The 15,966-nt window shown below is 40.1% G+C and overlaps 1 protein-coding gene across 1 annotated transcript in view; it reads right to left on the reverse strand.

The window, feature by feature from the left end:
* The window catches only part of eif2ak3 (eukaryotic translation initiation factor 2-alpha kinase 3), a 49,029-nt gene extending 36,752 nt beyond the window's left edge, over positions 1-12,277 (reverse strand). Inside the window, exon 1 of the mRNA XM_047345536.1 lies at positions 11,632-12,277. Within this exon, the coding sequence (XP_047201492.1) occupies positions 11,632-11,945 (314 nt within the window). The 5' untranslated portion in view covers positions 11,946-12,277. The remainder of the gene's footprint in view (positions 1-11,631) is intronic.
* Between the last annotated feature and the right edge of the window lie 3,689 nt (positions 12,278-15,966).

Raw genomic sequence — 15,966 nt, forward strand, 5'->3', positions numbered from 1 at the left:
TAGGGTTTCTGCCGCATTGCCTGTCTGTCATGTACGGAGCTCTGCCTGTGGCCCCTTCCTCACTATTGATTTGTATCTGTCTAAGAGGGATGCTGTTGACAGGGCTTTTGGCTTTATTTAACCAGGGAAGCCACAGAGTGCAGCCGGAGCTTAACCTACTCAAATTCGGGGTCAAAGTGTTTTACCTACGTTGAGGTCACACCTGTTCACCTTAGATATTAAACCCCTAAAGGGAGAGTTCAGCATTTATGAGGTGAGGTTCCGTTAAAAGTTTCTAAGCACCTAATATCTGATCAACAGTAGATGCCTGAAGTCTTTATTTAGCATAAATCTGGATTAGTTGGTCTTAGATGCTAACACTAATGGCTAGTCCAGCTAGTCCAAGAGGGGTCCAGACCAAAGTAAACATTTACAAGAACTCCAATCTCAAAAACATCTTCACGGTTTATGAGAATGCTATATTGTGAACCTCAACACCGTCGTCGTCATATTTACACAGAAACCAATTATTATTTACACAGGAAATTAAGGTAGGAGACGGTGTCTCGCTGAAACACATACTGAGAACAAAAAACGTAAACGTGAAGGGGTTTAAAATGTTTTAAAGTATTATAAAGTATTAAGTAATATAAAATAAAGATTTAAATAAAATTTAAATAAATAATTTTTTTCTAAGGAATATAACACATAGGTGAAAAAAAATGTGCTGAAGGTTTATTGATAGGGGTTTAAATTAAAATGAAGTAACTGCAAAATTGCCTTTATTCATCAAAAATATATATATTCTAACTTTGCACTTGCACAAAGTGCATCAAATGCTGTTGGTTGATGTGTTTATGTAGCCAACCCTGTTAGTTTTCATACATTCAATTAATAGAGGGAACATTTTTTTTGATTTTTCAGCGTTTGTACTGAATAACACAAATCAGAGCTGATCAAAAAAATAAATCAGCCGATTCCAATCTCCAGTCGATTGATTGATGCATTTCTGATTTCCTGCTAACTGTCACCTTTTAACAGAAGCTCATTCTTTTTGTAAACTATTCAAGATAGTAAGGAGTAATAGTATTTTTAAGAGGGTAAATCGCTTACAGTAACATTTCTTTTACTCTCATTTCTGCTCAACTGGAGATACAAGTGAGCATTCAAATGCAAATGGTATCACTAAACTATAATGGATTACGTGTTTTCTAAAAACCGAGATTATCTCTGAGAGTCTGCTGTAAGCATCATCAACCACACCGGCAGCATTAAAGTGTAGAGTGCAAAGAAAAAGAAAAACATTGTTTTTCCTCGCAGCCGCCAATAAAAACACAGTGTTTAAGCCTGATCTCACCCTCTCAATTGGCTGCGAGACCCTGCCAAAAATATTAGGCTGATTGGTTGTTGCTAAGCAGTCGGCTCTCTGAGAGGGTGGAAGCTCTCGCGGCCCTCACTCGGCCAGCCCCCCCCATTCCCATCCACCCTGGCAAGTTGCACCCTGAATGTTAAAGTGATCTAAAAGTCACTAAGAGCACCAAGTTCATCTTCAGAGATAAAAAGATTTCATTCTTAGGGTGCGATCAAAGGCTTTTGTGGCCCCTTTGTACGTCACATAAAGGATGAGGGTTGTGTGTGTGTGTGTGTGTGTGTTGGGGGGGGGGGGGGGTACTTATTTCTAAAACTTAGATGTGATGATCTGAGCAGAGAGAAAAAGTGGAGAAAGGGAAGAGGGAGCAAGGACCAAAAATAATACCAAAACAAAGCAGAGAGCCCGACTGCATCATTGAACTGGGGGCAATTTTATTCACCACATTTGGGCACCGAGACGCCGCAGCTCTGCTCTGCTCCAAAGGGCCTAGCATGCTGCCTGTGGGGCTGCCGCTGCCGACCGTGACGGATGCAGAGACACTAAAGTAGACATCTGAATGGAAAATAAAGAGAGAAAAAGGGAGGCTGCCAACAGACTGTAGGCCGTTAACGTCCTCGCCTGTAATGCTGTCAAAATGTCATAAATGGTGCAGAGCACTCCTTAAAATCACAAAGCCCACAGAGGAGCAGGGAGCCAATTAGCCTCGCTCTCACCAGACTCTGCTCCTCAGAGACGCTCAGCCTCCGTCTGCACACACCGACAAAACTCAGCTACTGGTAAACACTCTCCATTGACAGAAACCACCAGGATGTTTACAGAGCCAGTCTCCAAGGAGCGCGAGCTTCCAAGCCAGACCAATCCAGAAAGCCTGCCGCTTCTCACGAGCCAATGGAAACACAGTTTCCCTTCTTGGCTAGCCAATTAAAGAACACCTCTGCAGTTTGTGAGCCAACAGCAGAGCAGGATTGCCTGTAACCATGCAACAGCAAGCAGCCTGTGCGCATGTTTGAGTGTGTAGCTGTACTGCCACTCAGCCTACCATACAGCCGCTGAGAGGCAGGATGAAAATACAAGAGCGTGGGGAGCACGTGGAGAAGAAGTTGTGGCTGCAGCTCAGTGCTGGCCGCACCCAGCACCAGCAACTTCATCAGCTGCTGCAGCAATGTGCAGATTTAACTGTGCACTTGTCATCGGGGTAAGCCAAAATGGCTTAAAGAATGCAAGCGTAGCGAAGCTAATTTACAAAACAGTAATACTTTGAAAAGGAATGTGCTGGTATGACACCCTCACAGTGAGATACTGCGGTACCAGACCAAACTTCAAACAAAAATCAATAACAAGAGCTAATTGCTTGTATTTTAAAACAGAAAAAGCCAGTTAATCCAACTGCTGCTAAATTGAGAAAATATTTAGAGCTTAAATAATTTTATAACCTTTATTGTTACTTTGATAAACGCACTTAAGCAAAAGCAAAGAACAAACTGTCTCTAAAATCAGTAGTAGATTTCAAGTGTTATTTAATCATCAAGAGTGATGGGTGGCCCACCTTTTCTTTCCACCACATTACTTTCTGTGTTGTTCCCAACCTAAAATACTTCCAAACAGCCTAATTTGTCTGACTTATGAGAGAGCTCACCTTGCTGACAGACAATGCAACATGTAGGGGAGGGGCAGCACTGCTTTACTCTACATTCAATAAAGCCACAGAAAACTTTGGCAGTATTATGATGTAACCTTTTAAAACCTTGGTATACCTTCTTACTGTTAATTGGCCAATGCCTTTAGGAAGTTCCACTAAAAAACAAACTAAGGTACAGGAGAGACTGAAATTCCCTCAAGTTACATTGAAATAACACAGTGCTTCCCCTCCCACACTTGATGCTGGAAACTGTGGTCAGTTGGGAAGCGCTCTCCTGTTGCTTACCACAAAGAGAAGTTTAGCTGTTTGGAAAGATTTCAGATCATGAAGTGAAGACTAAAAGAGCGCCACCTATCACTCCAACTAAAGTAATAGTTTTAAACTGCAGTTATGAAGCTCATTGCCGTCTGGTCACCTGAGCAGATAGCCTGACTGGCTCGTGTTTCTCTATTAACAGCAGAACTGAAATTAAGGTATACTATTCTGAGCAATAAGCATCTGATAACTGCTACTCAGTTTAGTGCCTATTTTATATATTTTTTTTAATTTGTCTCAAAATCCAAATTATATTGCAAACATTAATATGCTATAGTATTTTTAATAGCAGTCAGAAAAAATGTCGTTCTTCTGTCATAAAAGCAATTAGATCTTGGTAACCATCTTTTTTTTATATTCTTTAGTGAATACCATAAAATAAATAACTTTACTGAAGGTTATCATTTATCAGTACTTGGGGAATCGTGAGAATCCCACACTGGTCCATGCTAATGCAAAACCCCAATTTAAGCAATGTGCCTTTTTTATAACTGGCCTTTAAACTTGTGGAATAAACAATGGAACAGTTTCTGCCTTTCTTATAGGACTTTATTAATTGTGTTGACTTTAACAGCAGAATGACAGCAATCTGCTTTGAAACATCGACCTTGAATCCACTGGCGGCAGTGCAGCAGAGAGCAAAGGGTGTGGCTTGAAGAAAAACTTGCTGCACTCCTAGCCTAAAAAAAAAATCCCCCCCACACACACACACACCATGCGAAAGTGTTGCTATCACCCTCTCTCCTCCCGTCGCACGTGGTAAAATCCAAACTCAGTGGCGCCACGCTCCCGCCCGCTGATTGGCCAGGAGACAGCTCAGACCTGAGGATGTGACTGGTTGTTGCTAAGCAGTGAGGAGACGGCGAAAGTGAAAACAAGACAGCATGGTCCTACTAACCATCAGCCTGCTGTGTTTTTATCTCCCCTCTCCCTCTCTCTGAGAATCACACCTTTCTGCCTCTGCCCCACCCATACTGCAGTGCTGCGAGATGGGTCCTGCCGACATACCAAAATAACCACTGACCTAATAAATTCCCTCCGACTGATAATCGTGTTTAAAACCAGGATTCCTTTGCTACAGCATTCTTATTGTGACTTCTACTGCTACACGTGATGACAAACAGGTGGCTAAATGTCATCGGGTGCATCTGGTTGCCACATGCCAAAAAGTCACCAAAGATCAGCATAATTCCAAGATGAGAAATGCTCATCAGCTCAGGAAACTTCATCAAATGCTTAATAAAAAGGAAAACATTGAAAATTTTAGCATGAGAAAAAAAGTACAATAAAAACATGGTTGCATAATGAAGGAAATGAGGATGAAATTAGAAACCTGCATAAATAGAACCCTAATTGCAAAGAACTGTGTTTAGACGGCTCCATTAAGACTATCTTGAAAGAGAGATCAATCATCCACATCGTGACCTGCTTTTTTAGGGACAGTGTCTATTAATAAAGCACACAACATCTCCCTCGCTTCAGAAAGTGAAGGACTGGAAAGTAAAAAAAAAAAGAATGTCTTCACTTTATCCTTTACCTTACTGTAACCAGACCCATGTGGCCAACTCGAAATCTGAGCACTGACCCATCTTTCCATTGCAATTGGCTGACAAGTTGCCCGGCTGGGCCGATTGGCTGTTGCTAAGCAGTGGGGCTGTTGGAAGCCGACTCCCGGGCAAGGCGGCCCAGAAGAGCTGTTGCAGTTACAGAGCCCTGGGGGGTGTAGAGATGGATGTGTGAGGGGGGTTGGAGGTTAGCAGAGGGGATAGCTGGTTCATGCACAGCGACCATCCTCTCTAGTCTCACCTGGAAGTGCTCTCTAAGGTGCTCCTACACCCAGGGGAGTGCCTGATGAGCTGAAGCATCAAAGCCGGCAGCACCGTCACATGTGCGTTTCGCACACAAAGGGGTTCAAAACACATGTGTGCACCCTGACAGGTGTAGCACCAAGCCTCCGGAGCGGAGTCTCTAACGCAAAGACGACAGAGAAAGTTGGGTTGACAGCTGATAGACGTCACAAAAGTGCCGCTCATCACCATCTGAGGGCCGGATCAAAGCAGACTTCTAGAATATTTATAGATTACAGGATACAATGTAGTTGGTGGTGGTGGGGGTAAAAAAAAACAACTGCAAACATCAAACTTGAGAAAAAGATGATGACACCTGAACGACGCAGGTTGTTTGCAAGAATGTGTCTGAAGTGATCTATAGCTAAATCTTATTAGGAACAAACAAGGCAACAATATGTGGAGAGTTTAAGTTGGGATTTTGTCAGCAAGTCATAAAATCGGAATTTAAATATAAGTACAGCATGCTTAAACCAATGTAACACTTATAGTTCGGCGGAATTTGATAAAAGATGTCACAGGACTGGGTCTATTTGGCTTGGAAAGGAGGTGGCAGTCAGAAAGAAGTGGCTGACCTAATTCATACTGGGGAGTATTCCTTCATAAAAGGTGAGCAACTTCATGGCTTCACAGCTATTAATACAACAGCTTGGCTTCCTCTGTTTTAAATCACTGTTATTATTCTGGATTTCCGAAATCCTACTTGAAAAGTATGAAGATTGTTTTCAGTGCTTTCGAAATCTGGTTAAGTAAGGGAAAAATAACACTGAGTTTGGACCAATATAGCTTTCTGAAAACTAACTGCTTAAAAAGTGAAGTCATTATCAGATTCTGAAGCCCAGAACAGCTGTAGTCTCATTCACCTGAGATAGAGGGATATTGAAACTGCCATTACAAGAAAACACGTCTGAAACTTTACTTTCAACATACTGAGATAAAAAAAAAAAACTAAAATATTACTTAAATCTCATTTAAAACTTTTTAAATAATTTTATAATCTCAAATCTCATTATGAACCTAAAGAGTTAATGACACTTTCGTCACAACAAAAATAAGCTTCTGATTTCAGAATCTTGTGATAACTCAGCTTTTGGGGAGTTGTCACACCTATAGTTCGTTTACTTTGGTCTGAATCAGTTGATAAGGTTGTTCACTCATCAATTCTTGGTGTGGCTCAGTTTCTTTTCACACAGAGAAAACTCCAAGCGAACCAAAACCTTTCACTCCAAATTACCTGAGAACATTTAGTCTGTATATTGTGCACTTTTTCCGCAGGTACTAAAAATAGTGATTATTCCATGTAACCATTCATGGAAAAGCCTAAAAAGCGGGTAGAGCTGTACCGAACCGAAGTAGGAACTGGTGGAAAAATGGCATTGGTCAGATATGTCCAGAGTAGGAGAACCACATGTAAATACAGGAAATAGATGCTGTGTTCCGAGCTAGTAGTAAACACAGAGAATTAAATCACAATATTAGTGTGTTTCTGGGTACTATTTCATGCAAAATTATGAGAAGTATACCCATTGATTTTGAGAAGACATCTTGAAAGTTGTATTTAAGGTTTAAGAAAAAGACACCATTGTTTATTACTTTGTCGCATCCCACAATGCAATGAAAACCTGGCTACAGGAAGGCGTTTAGCTGAGGCTTGTAGCATACACTTAGTAGCTGTAAAGGAATCGAGGTCAGATCACATTCACATCATAAACGAACTGCTCTAAAGTTCATTTGGAACTGTACCGAGACCTCCTCCTCCAAACGGTTTCGGTAAAGTTGTTTTTGTCCACATCCTAGTGGGGCTGCTGTGTTCACATCAGCACCAACGAAAGGCACCAAGGTGGGAAACAAACCAGAGTTCATTTTAAACTCACTAAACCACTCAGGTGTGAAAACAACTGTATTGCTACAAAAGCCCAATCTCTCGTTATGTTAAGTTGATAGCAAACCAAAACTGTTATAAACACAAAATGAGATTGAGATCTAAACTTAGGATAATTAAATAATATTGTTACCACAACAAAACTGCTGGAGGATCTCTTTGTGATAATGAAACCGTCGTCTCGAGAAAACAAGCTAAACATATTAAGACATATTAAGATAATGAAATTTACTGCAACAGAATCAGTTTAAAATCTCTCTATCCACCAAATGAGACAGTGAAATTATTATTGCAACAATAAAAGAGCTTGAGATTTCATAATCTCGACATAACGAAAATGAAAATGTAAGCGCAACGAAAAAAGCTCAAACCCTTCTGTTGTGATAATATGAAAGTGTCATCATGACAAAACATAGTTACATAATCAGGGTGTTATCACAACAAAACAGGCTTAGAGCCTACTTTGAGATAACGTTTAATGCTCAGATCACAGTAATATTAAATCGCAAATACTATAGATATTAAAGTAGTTTGAAAATCATATGATATATTTAAAAATTTAGCTCTGGAACAAGTCTGAAATGTATAAACGTAAAATTGTGTAGAAATACTGATGTACAGTAGTTCATAGAAATGAATGTATATTTGAGCCACAGCAGTTTTTATTCAATTGAAGGTTGTAATTGGGCTGCAACAAGACGAGCTTCCGAAAACTAACATTTTAATTTTCGTGCCAAAAAGAGAAGCCAGCAGAGACCATACGCTCTTGTTTCCAGACAGGTGGAAACACTGCATGCTGTATGCAGCAGACTTTATACCCGGGGGGTGACATTAAAAAGCAATGTGTATGTATGAGAGCATCGGGGAAGAAGCAAAGGGTAAGATGTGAGCGAGACTAAACTCAAAGAGCGAGAGACAAAGAGAATAATTTCAGGGGGAGACAGAATCCAGCAGAGACATGCAGATGGAGGAGGTGCAAACGGTCTTTCCATGTTTCAATTTCCCCCTCCCAGGAAAAAAAAACTTGTTTTGATTTGTGAGTTTTAACATCTTTAAACATAAAAAACTCTATTGTTTCCAATTCCTTTGTAAGAAAGTTCAATTCTTAAACTTGTTGACAACTTTATTGAAACATTTATGGTAACCCCGAATTAGAAGCCATTTATAAAAGCTATAAAAGACAGTTGACATTCAGGAAAAGAGAATGGGAAAAAGTATACATTAAGAAGGTGATGCAGAAAATGACATGATGAAGTAAAAAAGAAAGGAGGAAATGGTGTATAGGAGGAGATGAAGGTACAGAGAGTGCGAAGGGTGTGACCACCACCAGGGTGAACACTCAGGAGTTTCCCTGCAGTTGCTGCGATGACAGACAGGGGAATAGTCTGATACGTTCTAAACAAACTGCACTGGTTACTCTCAGCTTCTTCATACTGAGCACCAGCAGCCTTTATCATCAGCTCAAGAAGTGCTGAAACACTTCAGTTTTTTACAACCAACTATGGGCTTTAGTAGAGCACAATTTCTGCTTTGCCCGAGCAACGCAGAACATGACATGTTCTGTAGAACAACATGGAAGAGAGAGGAAAATAAAGTTACATATGGTAAAATTAAATTCTCCTCTTCCTCCAGACAGGACCTTCCTAAGACTAACAGCACAGAACTCTCAGTGGCTCCTAGTTGTGAGAAAGCAGGACTTGTGTGGTTCTACAAGGGTCCGGATGTTACATCCAAGATGCTTTGGGCATCAATGTATACCTTGATGTATACCTTCTAAAATGTTGTGTCCTACTGTCACTTTAAAGGAGATGACAGAGAAAGTGTTGGAGTGACCAGAATGTTTTCTTTTATTAGATTAAGCTTCTTCTAGAAAGAAAAAGAAAACATTGTCTGGAAAACGATGAAATAAAAACACATTTTAAAACCAGCTTATATTAGCGTCTTGTACTTGTGTTACTCTATAAAAAGCAGAAGAGCAAAAAGGTCGAAGCACGTTTTACTTGAAAACTACAACTACGTTTTATTCTGTATGTTTGCTAACAACTATTTATCAAAATTAAACTAAGAATCAATAAATGTTACGGACATTAACATTTATTGATTGCTACTGTGAAACTGTGGTAATTTTACTCAAAGTTATCATACAACGGGAATATTCTATCAGCCCAAGTCTAGTTGGGTGTTATCATGGAGCTTTAATAAGAGTTTTAAGATAAATGAAAGGCCAGAACAAGAGAAACTAGATGAGAACATGAGAAACTGGCTGAATGGATGGAGTTCTTCTAGTCATACCGACCACTCGAAGTGCTTTACACTAGCGGCACATTCACCCAATCGCACGCACAAACACAAACACAGGTGGAGTTTTTAACCACCAGAGTGAATCCAGCTGTAATGACTTCAAACATTACGTTTAGAAACGGTGCCGGTTCCACCAACTCTCTGACACGGTTTCCTCTTTGATAACTTCAGTCAAACTCCTGAATGAAAGATTAGCAGAATGTTTGGAATATTACATAGAGAATAATTTAGTGTGGGACATTTTTCACTTCCAGCACCAAAAAGGGTACTGGAATAATTATGATCCACGAGTCTATATCTCAGCCTAACATAGCTGCAATGGTGTGTGGAAAATAAATAAATAAATAAATACCATAAAAGGAACACACTGCACCAAACACCTAAGGTGGGCGTTGGACCCACTGTTTACCAAGGAAGACTGAGTCAATGCTGCACCCACTGTATCCAGAGCTGCATCTCACCTCAGCCAGCAGCTGCTGTGGTCCGAGTGAAAGAGTCAACTCTAGACGAACAGCTTTATGTGGATATTTACAGGAGAGACAGTAAGAACACAATAACAACTCCTGATAGATTCAAGTCTTCTTGCTCTGCTGCAAACAGCTTTAATGTTGTCCTTCTACATCTGAGGTCCTTCAAACCCACAGTTCCAAATTAACTGCTGTTAAGACCATAAACAGACTTTACCTGAGCAGCTGACAGGAGGCTATACGCAGTGCAACATGAGTGGATGTTACCTCTGTTGTCAAGTGAGGAGGAAGGTTTCCTCTGAATTGGAAACATAACGCGGTCTTTGTAAAGTGGCAGTACCAGACCAATAGCAGTCAGAGATTGATGTAAAACAGGCAAGCCAAGGGTGATACAGCTTATTGCAGAAAAAAGGTTTGGAAGTATGAGACTATTAATATTGCCACATTTTAAGCTGTTATTGAAACCTTAAAACTGTCACTGCTTGAGTTCTCTGTATTACTTAAGCTGTGAAGACAGCAAAAGTGGGAGCTCAGTAGCACATAATCAAGTGTATTTCCAACAGGACACTCCATCAAAACAATATTCCATACACCTATAAAAAGGTAGTTACAGGTCAGTTCAGGAATCCTTGGGTTCCCAGAGCCACAACATTTATTTAACAACTAAACCGTCAAATAACTATGTAAAGACATTGTTAATAAAAAAATAAAGGAATAGTTAGTGATGCACTGATCAGATATTATGTGTTTATAGGCTAAATATTAATATGTCCAAAAAAGAAAACTATTTACTTTATTAACAAAAAGAGTGATTATTTTAGTATTTATTTTAGGAAACAGGAGTGTATTAATCTATGAACCATCCCCGTCAATCTCAGTGCGTGGGGCTAATATTACTGTGGTCTGAATTCCGATTCCAATTAAGCACAAATACTACAAAATAATTAAACAAATACTGAAATAATTATTGAATTTTAATGGCTTCCAATTTTGTATTATTGTATTATGCATTTAGTTACTAAAGTACCACTGGCATTTATTTTCAAAAAATAACTTTCATTACTTTATTCATAAATTTTATATATTTAACACATGCATTAACACCCAATTTTATTTTAGTTCTAACATCTATCGGAAAAAATGATGGTTAATTTATACGTAACACTGCGGCACTTTTGGCACTCCATATCACACTTTCCATCAGTCACTTTAGAAAACATGCTCCGGCAGACTGCAGGAGGAACACTCTTTTACAAGTTTTTGGTCGGAAGTAGGAAGCGTGTGTTGTCCTGACATGCCAAACTTAAAATCTAAACATTTAATATACATGTATGTCTATAAAGAATAGGCAACTCCAAATGAACGGCAATCCGAAATGGGTAGATATATTTACGTAATTTATGTAAAGATTTCCTAAGCCTATCATCGGACACACTTGTCAACATCGTGTTATCTCAGTTATCATCTCTGACAGTCTGCTGGCCGATCTTATTAGTCTTTAGTCATTTAGCCCACGACATATTTTCAAAATGACAGATTATACAATGAAATTGCAAAATGAAAAAGCAGTTTGTGAGCCAATGAAAAATGACCAGATGCATAAACAATAACTTAAGTTTAACACTAAGGGGCGCAAGTCACCCCAAATCTGTGCCAAACACAATAATAGGTTATTTTAACTTTTTTAATTCAACGTTTTAGTTTTGCTGTGCTTTGAATATGAATGGGCATACGCTTCATACTGAAAGTTGCATGCTTTCAACGAAGTGTCCGATAATAGGTGTCAAGCTGCTAGCAGCGCTGCTCTGTATATTTATTACTGTAATTACCTTGTAGGTCGAACACTTCCGTCACTTTCTGCCCGGAAATCCTCGGCCTCCCCTGCCGACCCATTCTCGTCTTCCACGGTAACGTCAGCTCCAGTGACCGGGCTGCCCGCATCCTCCAAGCCGCACTCCTCCACGGCTGCGGTGTCACCATGTTCTCCCGAGGTCGACGCCGAACCCCGGCTTTCGGACCGCGGCTCCAGTCCGGTGGCGGAGCCCTGAGCTTGCGAAGTCCCGAAACCTATGAGCGCTTTCAGCAGCAGCAGCAGGAGCACCAGGGCAATGCTCACGCTTCTAAAGTGAAGCCCCCTTTCCATTTGTAAGACTGGCACATTAGTAAAGTAGGAGATTTACATGCCACTAAGCGAGTAAATCTGAACATGAAAATAAAGAGAGTCTAAAAAACTGAAACAATATAAGAAAATTCGCCGTGTCTGGAAATACGCCCCACTTGAATGTGTTCTTTAAGTAAACATAAACAGCCTCTGGGACACCATGTTATTCCCTTTATACGAGATTGAGACTTGCCTTAGTTACCCTAAATCCCGCCTTGTTTCTACACTAGGATTGGACACTCAAATTCATTCTTGCCTTCACATTTAATGTATAATTTTCTCATTGCACACTTTACTGCCAATCACGCGTCCTCGCACACTAAGCAGAATCTGATTGAATCACGTTTCCGTCAGTCAAAGAGGCGGACCCACAGCGTACCAGCCCCCCCAAACACAGACTGCTATTGGCTGATTCGCTGCCTGTCTCGTAGACGCGTGCGTCCTGTCAGAGCTGACGCAAAAAAATCCTTGATGACAATTCATGTTAAGGATCGGTGGTTGGTTAGATGTGTAGTGCTCTGTCAAATAATAGACGTCGTACCGAGAAGCAACGAAGCTATTGGTTGATTCAGACGTATTGGATGCGCTGGATTTGTTCATTCAGATGTCGCTCAGCGTGGTTGTCAAGACCAGTCAACATGAAATCTTCAACGTGGCTTAAGGTTTAAGCGGTACAGTTCCTGTTCCTGGTCACGAGTTGTTTCTCACTTTACATCAACAGAAAGCGCAGTGACATAATACCTCTATTACTGCATGTCTCAACTGCTACTTTGTCACTTTGTAAATGCACCAAGAATATCTACAGTTTTTTAAATGACTTCATTAAGCCACTGTATAGAAATATGAGCTGTGCTTGCAATAAATCCACTGCCAACTAATAAGAGTTGGTGTGTTTCTAGCGCCTCCTCCTGCTCACAGAGGGATATTCAATCTAAAGCTCCTAACCAGGGTTCTGTAAATTCAGACATTGTTGGTCATCTATGGAACATGTAATAGTTTTTCTATTTTGTTATGACTGATCATTTAATCAAGATTAGGCTACATTTAATGGACCTCTTAAAGACTTTTCTGTGAAATCAATGCTTCATTGCCCAACTGTGGTTATTTATTCTATATGAGAAAATCTTTAAGACTTCCATTTCAATTGAATCCAGTTTCAAAAGTACAATTTTACAAAATAAAAAGCTTAACCTCTTAAGCCCGACGGGCCCTTGGCAGTCTAGGTAAAACCACCAATTTTTTTTTCTTAAATATTTCTGAAATATTTCATAAAACAATCGCCTAAATTCAATTTAATTCAGTTTATTTATATAGCGCCAATTCACAACACATGTTGTCTCAAGGCACTTCACAACAGTCAGGTACATACATACAAATGAGTTTTGCAGCAACTTAAACACAGGCGATTTCAAGGTCACTCAGACATTGCTGTAAACAAAACAGTACAAAAAGCACCTTTCTCTTTGCAGCATGTCTCATAACAAACTAGAGACACTCACCTTTCTAACAAGGCATAACTTGTCTTTCTAGCACCTTCTCTGGTGATGTAATTTGCTTGCACATTACAGTCTGCTGGTTGCTGTCTGCCGGCTGATAGCTTGCGCGCAACTCCATTAGCTTCCAGTTATGTTTGCAACTGTACATTTTGATGATAAACAGGGTAAATGTTATAATCAAAGGCTAGGTCATATGCACAAGGACTCCTACAATGGAAATCAGCACTTTTATTTGACCAGATTAACTTCCATTTTCTTTTTATGAAATGAAAAACACATCTGGGAAACTTTTAGCACCCTTTGCCTAACTGGCATTTCCACCTGGCACATTGCCTTCTAAAACCTTTGTTGAACATACAGGTCCTTCTCAAAATATTAGCATATTGTGATAAAGTTCATTATTTTCCATAATGTCATGATGAAAATTTAACATTCATATATTTTAGATTCATTGCACACTAACTGAAATATTTCAGGTCTTTTATTGTCTTAATACGGATGATTTTGGCATACAGCTCATGAAAACCCAAAATTCCTATCTCACAAAATTAGCATATCATTAAAAGGGTCTCTAAACGAGCTATGAACCTAATCATCTGAATCAACGAGTTAACTCTAAACACCTGCAAAAGATTCCTGAGGCCTTTAAAACTCCCAGCCTGGTTCATCACTCAAAACCCCAATCATGGGTAAGACTGCCGACCTGACTGCTGTCCAGAAGGCCACTATTGACACCCTCAAGCAAGAGGGTAAGACACAGAAAGACATTTCTGAACGAATAGGCTGTTCCCAGAGTGCTGTATCAAGGCACCTCAGTGGGAAGTCTGTGGGAAGGAAAAAGTGTGGCAGAAAACGCTGCACAACGAGAAGAGGTGACCGGACCCTGAGGAAGATTGTGGAGAAGGGCCGATTCCAGACCTTGGGGGACCTGCGGAAGCAGTGGACTGAGTCTGGAGTAGAAACATCCAGAGCCACCGTGCACAGGCGTGTGCAGGAAATGGGCTACAGGTGCCGCATTCCCCAGGTCAAGCCACTTTTGAACCAGAAACAGCGGCAGAAGCGCCTGACCTGGGCTACAGAGAAGCAGCACTGGACTGTTGCTCAGTGGTCCAAAGTACTTTTTTAGGATGAAAGCAAATTCTGCATGTCATTCGGAAATCAAGGTGCCAGAGTCTGGAGGAAGACTGAGGAGAAGGAAATGCCAAAATGCCAGAAGTCCAGTGTCAAGTACCCACAGTCAGTGATGGTCTGGGGTGCCGTGTCAGCTGCTGGTGTTGGTCCACTGTGTTTTATCAAGGGCAGGGTCAATGCAGCTAGCTATCAGGAGATTTTGGAGCACTTCATGCTTCCATCTGCTGAAAAGCTTTATGGAGATGAAGATTTCATTTTTCAGCACGACCTGGCACCTGCTCACAGTGCCAAAACCACTGGTAAATGGTTTACTGACCATGGTATCACTGTGCTCAATTGGCCTGCCAACTCTCCTGACCTGAACCCCATAGAGAATCTGTGGGATATTGTGAAGAGAACGTTGAGAGACTCAAGACCCAACACTCTGGATGAGCTAAAGGACTGCTATCGAAGCATCCTGGGCCTCCATAAGACCTCAGCAGTGCCACAGGCTGATTGCCTCCATGCCACGCCGCATTGAAGCAGTCATTTCTGCCAAAGGATTCCTGACCAAGTATTGAGTGCATAACTGTACATGATTATTTGAAGGTTGATGTTTTTTGTATTAAAAACACTTTTCTTTTATTGGTCGGATGAAATATGCTAATTTTGTGAGATAGGAATTTTGGGTTTTCATGAGCTGTATGCCAAATTAATCTGTATTAAGACAATAAAAGATCTGAAATATTTCAGTTAGTGTGCAATGAATCTAAAATATATGAATGTTAAATTTTCATCATTACATTATGGAAAATAATGAACTTCATCACAATATGCTAATATTTTGAGAAGGACCTGTATATGCTTCAACTTATTCTGTCCAAATTTGCAGCAGTTATAGTGAAGATGTGGATGAATGCAACCTGGGGGTACTCCTAGGATTTCCATAGTGGTCAGCAATGTTCACTTAGAAAAAACATTTGGAGAGGCTCAAAAATATTTCCTTTGTTTAATCAAAAAAAAAAAAAAATCAGACATAGTAACAGTTACAATAGTGGTTCCACTGGAAAAGAATATTCTTGTATGTCTTTCCTTTACACGGGTACCAAAAGTTTGCATGTAGGCCTTAAAAGTGGAGCTATACTTGATTTATTTAAGGTATGTAGTTTCAGGTGGAAATTGCTCCAAACCCCCTTAGGGTTTAAAAGCTTAATGTAATCTGGATGAATTTACTTTTTTATTTTACCTCCAAGATGTAGAAGGTATTAACAGAATTATTTTAGCTACATTAACAATTAAAATACAACAAAAGTGGTTAAATGCTTTAAAATGTTGGCTAATTTTGTTAGTCTCAGCTCATTTTCACACTGGAAACATCAGCAAATTGGACCACAAAA

This window comes from Girardinichthys multiradiatus, chromosome 19 (assembly GCF_021462225.1).
Source record: "Girardinichthys multiradiatus isolate DD_20200921_A chromosome 19, DD_fGirMul_XY1, whole genome shotgun sequence".
NCBI classification, from domain to species: domain Eukaryota; kingdom Metazoa; phylum Chordata; class Actinopteri; order Cyprinodontiformes; family Goodeidae; genus Girardinichthys; species Girardinichthys multiradiatus.